Raw genomic sequence first — 3797 nt, 5'->3', positions numbered from 1 at the left:
TATCTATGCCTTTATAACATAAATCCTTAGTACCATTATAGTATTATGAGAAAACGATAGTTGCTAGTGAACTCAATTCTATTAAGATTGTATAAATTGCATGTTTAGAAAATGTTATTTAAGGAGGTAATACTTAAGTGAGACCAATCAGACTCCAACATCTTTCCTGAGCATTACTTAGTGTACTTTATACAATTCCAATAGATAATCTTTCGTCTCACACCACATGACCCACATTTTGTCAAAATAAAAACTAATAAAATATCTTGTTCTGACTAGAACATACGTGGCCTCACCAAGATTGTTCCTAAGTGATGTGGGATCATAACAGAGTATAATAAAAGAGGAAATATTTTTTTTCAAAAAAAAAAACTCCAATAAATTTTAAAAAATAAAAAAAAATAAAAAATTAAAAAAAAAAAAACCCTATCAAAGTTGATGTCAGGAGAAACAACGCATCTCATACAGGCAATGCTAAGAGCACAGTATCTGCGATGACTTAATATCAATACACAATCCACTGTCTTCCAAGAAACCAGCATTCATACTTCAGATGAATGTGCACAGACACACATAATCTAGTAAAACCTCTCTCTGTCATGAGGTGAAGAAAAGTCGATATTTGGACCAAGAGGAATGGTTCCAAATGGATTTATAGAAGGATGGCTTCCATAATAATGACGCTTAATATGTTCCATGTTTACAGTGCTACTCATACCAGGAATTTGGTAAATGTCTTTGGCATAGTTGAACAGGTTTGGGTACTCTCTTAGCAGCTTTTTGTTGCACTTGAAGTGAACTGCGTAAACCTGTAGAAAAAGTACAATTAAATCCATAAGATATACTCACAATCTAATTGGAAAAGTATGTAAAATGCACGTTATTGGCATTTGATAAAGCTCCACAAAGGGCAAACTATGCTGTGGAAGAAATTCAAGATCCCGGATAAAATTCTAGGGATAGTAGTCATTTTTCATAATAATACTAGTTATTTAATATATATATATATATATATATATATATATATATATATATTTAGAGAGAGAGAGAGAGAGAGAGTTTTTCTATAGTTGCAAAAGAAAAACATTAGTTAGGCCACAAATTACTGTCACTAGACCATAAAACAAATTATTACTAGAAAATAAAAAAATTCTACTTATCTAGACAAACAAGTCAACATGTTGATGGTCATATTCTTAAGACTATATAAATTATTCTAGAATATTGTAGAATATAGAGAAGGCAGCAATTGTTTTAGAGTTTGTTAGCTTGTAGTTGATGTGGCTTTTAGTCATTGGATGAACTGTTGTATATAAACAATATCGAAAGTAAAGAATGTGATCTGCTCATTCCTACAGTTTTTTTCTTTACAAGTTTCTTCATATGCTTGTAGTTGATGTGGCTTTTAGTCATTGGATGGACTGTTGTATATAAACAATATCGAAAGTAAAGAAATGTTATCTGCTCATTCCTCCTGTTTTTTCCTTTACAAGTTTCTTCATATTCTCATCCTTAAATTCTTTTCAGCAGCTGAGAAGGCAGGGGAAAAGAAAATAAAACTTGGGGAAAGCCTGGAATCTTGTAGTCCATGTGTGACATCTTACATGTCCTCCATAGATGAAAAGAGGATTATATGCAAGTCAAGAAATATGTCTGATAATATATCTATATGTACTTTTCATTTGAAAATCTAGTACCTCATCAAATCTTATGAGGGAAACAAACAACCGAATATCTGCTTCGGACAGAGTGTTTCCACATATATAGCGTTGCTTTCCAAGTATTCTGTCACATTTATCAAGTGCTTCATACAATAGTTTAACAGCCTGCAGTGAAGGACCAATGAAATTTTCAACTAAGGAAAGAAATATTCAATAAATGCATACCTGGCCTAGTTTATCCCAAAATAATACACCATTAAATAGCTTACCTCCTCATAAGGCCCTTGCTTCCTTGCAAACCCACATTTATAAACACCATTATTTATACCATTGTATATCCATTCATTGGTTTCATCAATCTGAGTTTGCAAGTGCGAAGGATATAGGTCCAAAGCTGAATTCTCAGCTATATCATTAAATTCAGTATTGAACATTCGAATAATCTCAGAACTCTCATTATTAACAATTGTCTTGAGCTTCTTATCCCATAGCACCTATCACAAAACAAACACAGAACATTATTGAAGAGAATGTAGAAAACAAGAGATAAAAAGACAACTTTATGAGGAATAAACATACAGGAACTGTATATTTTCCAGCATAGTTTGTACTTGCAAGCTCATAAAGTTCCCTTATACTTTTTGCCCCATTCAAAGGGTCAGGCTCAGCTCCTGGTTCCTCTGTCTCTGAAGCAGGAAAAACCCATCCCATATGTTCATCACTGTCCTTGGTTCTTTCCCATATGGGTTTCGCAGACTGAACAGAGTAAGGAAGAAAGAAAAATAACACTTTAGTCATTATAATCTGAATCTATGTACGAATAATTTTATTTCAAAATTTACCGTGAAACTAATGGCTTTCTCAAGTCCTTTAATCTTCAAGTATGCAAGGCACCTGGAAGCCCAGGGACAGGCATATGATATATAAAGATGATACCTTCCGGATTCTGCTGGATATTGACAATTCGGGTCTCGTGAAATAAAGTTGCGGAATGTTGAAACAGTCCTCAAAAAAGCCCCCGAGTCAGACATTTCATCTAATGCAGATCGAGCCATCAGAAAATGACCTTATGAATTACAGAAATTCAAAAAGCTTTAGGCTATCAAACAAAACCAGGATTATTAACAGCAAATCAAAAAGGCAAGCTATCTAAAATATAGAATTAGCAAGTGGTAAACAACTAAATTTTATGAGCATCTATACAGAGGTGAAATGACCAAATTTTTTGTCAGAAGCCTGCTGCTAACGATAGGATGACCATCAACACTTCCAGGAGTGCTGCAATTTATTTTGCAACAAGTGATCTCAGGCACTAGAAGGGCATAACACAATACTAATTATTTAAAAGTTCTAATGACCAATGAAAACAAGGAAATTAATTCCATAAGTATTGCAGGAAACTACTCTCTCTCTAAAGCAAAGGAAGAGTTCATCGAGCGTTATCACACAAGGTTCCCGATCTGAATTTCTGAATCTAATTAAACCAATCATTAAGTATGCCAAACTGAAACTAAAAACAGATCAAGTCATGAGCGATTAATTACTAAAAGCACATGAGAAAAAAAAAAAAAAAAAAAAAAAAAAAGAGTTGAGGAAACCTCAAAAAACCCCTTTTTTTTCTTTGTTTGTGAACTACTTTCATCATTTTTCAACAAGATATCTCTCATCCTCTTGATTGCAACAATTCATCAAATCCATCAATTGCAATTCAACAACGCATGAAACCATGAAATCATAATCTAATGAAACAGTCTGGACAAAAGATTAGGAAATTAGTAAGTGCTTTAGTTACCTTCAAAAAGAACGGAGACGAGAAAGGAGATGTTCCTTCTTCTTGCTGGGCCCAAATGCTAAATGGGTTTTTTAAAATCATCACACTCACTTCTCCTTTGTCTTTGTGTGCCTGTTGACTTTGTTTAATTATAAATCTTTTTTCTTTTTCTTTCCGTCTCCTCATTGTGCAATCGGTTTCGGGTAAATAACCCAAGATTTTATAACAAAAAACCCGAATCTTTAAATTAAAAACTGTAAAAAGCAAATTAAATCCAACCAATTGAATTTAAAATTATAGTATTTTGACTTTGGAAGTAATAGTGTCAATTATCAATAATTACAAAATATGTAGCAATTTAACGA

General features: G+C 33.0%; 1 protein-coding gene across 4 annotated transcripts; it reads right to left on the bottom strand.

The window, feature by feature from the left end:
* Positions 1-342: 342 nt before the first annotated feature.
* Positions 343-3556, bottom strand: LOC131170598 (uncharacterized). Of its 4 annotated transcripts, none has more exons than XM_058130024.1 (6): positions 3454-3556; positions 2504-2727; positions 2241-2417; positions 1931-2155; positions 1698-1826; positions 343-809 (listed from the first exon to the last, which is right to left on the bottom strand). In XM_058130024.1, exons 2-6 carry the CDS (start codon positions 2714-2716, stop codon positions 579-581), a joined length of 975 nt encoding a protein of 324 aa, XP_057986007.1. In that variant the 5' UTR covers positions 2717-2727; positions 3454-3556; the 3' UTR covers positions 343-578. The 4 variants fall into 4 exon arrangements, with proteins under 4 accessions (XP_057986007.1, XP_057986009.1, XP_057986008.1 ...); XM_058130026.1 differs by having other exon boundaries at positions 2504-2697; positions 3454-3516; XM_058130025.1 differs by lacking the exon at positions 3454-3556 and adding an exon at positions 3260-3397.
* Positions 3557-3797: the final 241 nt, after the last annotated feature.

The sequence above is a fragment of the Hevea brasiliensis genome, chromosome 11, assembly GCF_030052815.1.
Source record: "Hevea brasiliensis isolate MT/VB/25A 57/8 chromosome 11, ASM3005281v1, whole genome shotgun sequence".
In the NCBI taxonomy this organism is placed as follows: Eukaryota; Viridiplantae; Streptophyta; class Magnoliopsida; order Malpighiales; family Euphorbiaceae; genus Hevea; species Hevea brasiliensis.
Note: the sequence above shows the minus strand (reverse complement) of the source record. Positions and strands in the feature narration are given on the sequence as shown.

Bases quoted from the DNA above. Each gene is read 5' to 3' on its own strand.
- LOC131170598 (XM_058130024.1), bottom strand. From the start codon at position 2,716: ATGGCTCGATCTGCATTAGATGAAATGTCTGACTCGGGGGCTTTTTTG. The intron at 2,418-2,503 runs GTAAATTTTGAA...TACTCTGTTCAG, and splicing joins AGAAAGCCATTAGTTTCACG to TCTGCGAAACCCATATGGGA. The intron at 810-1,697 runs GTACTAGATTTT...CTTTTTCTACAG, and splicing joins CCCTCATAAGATTTGATGAG to GTTTACGCAGTTCACTTCAA.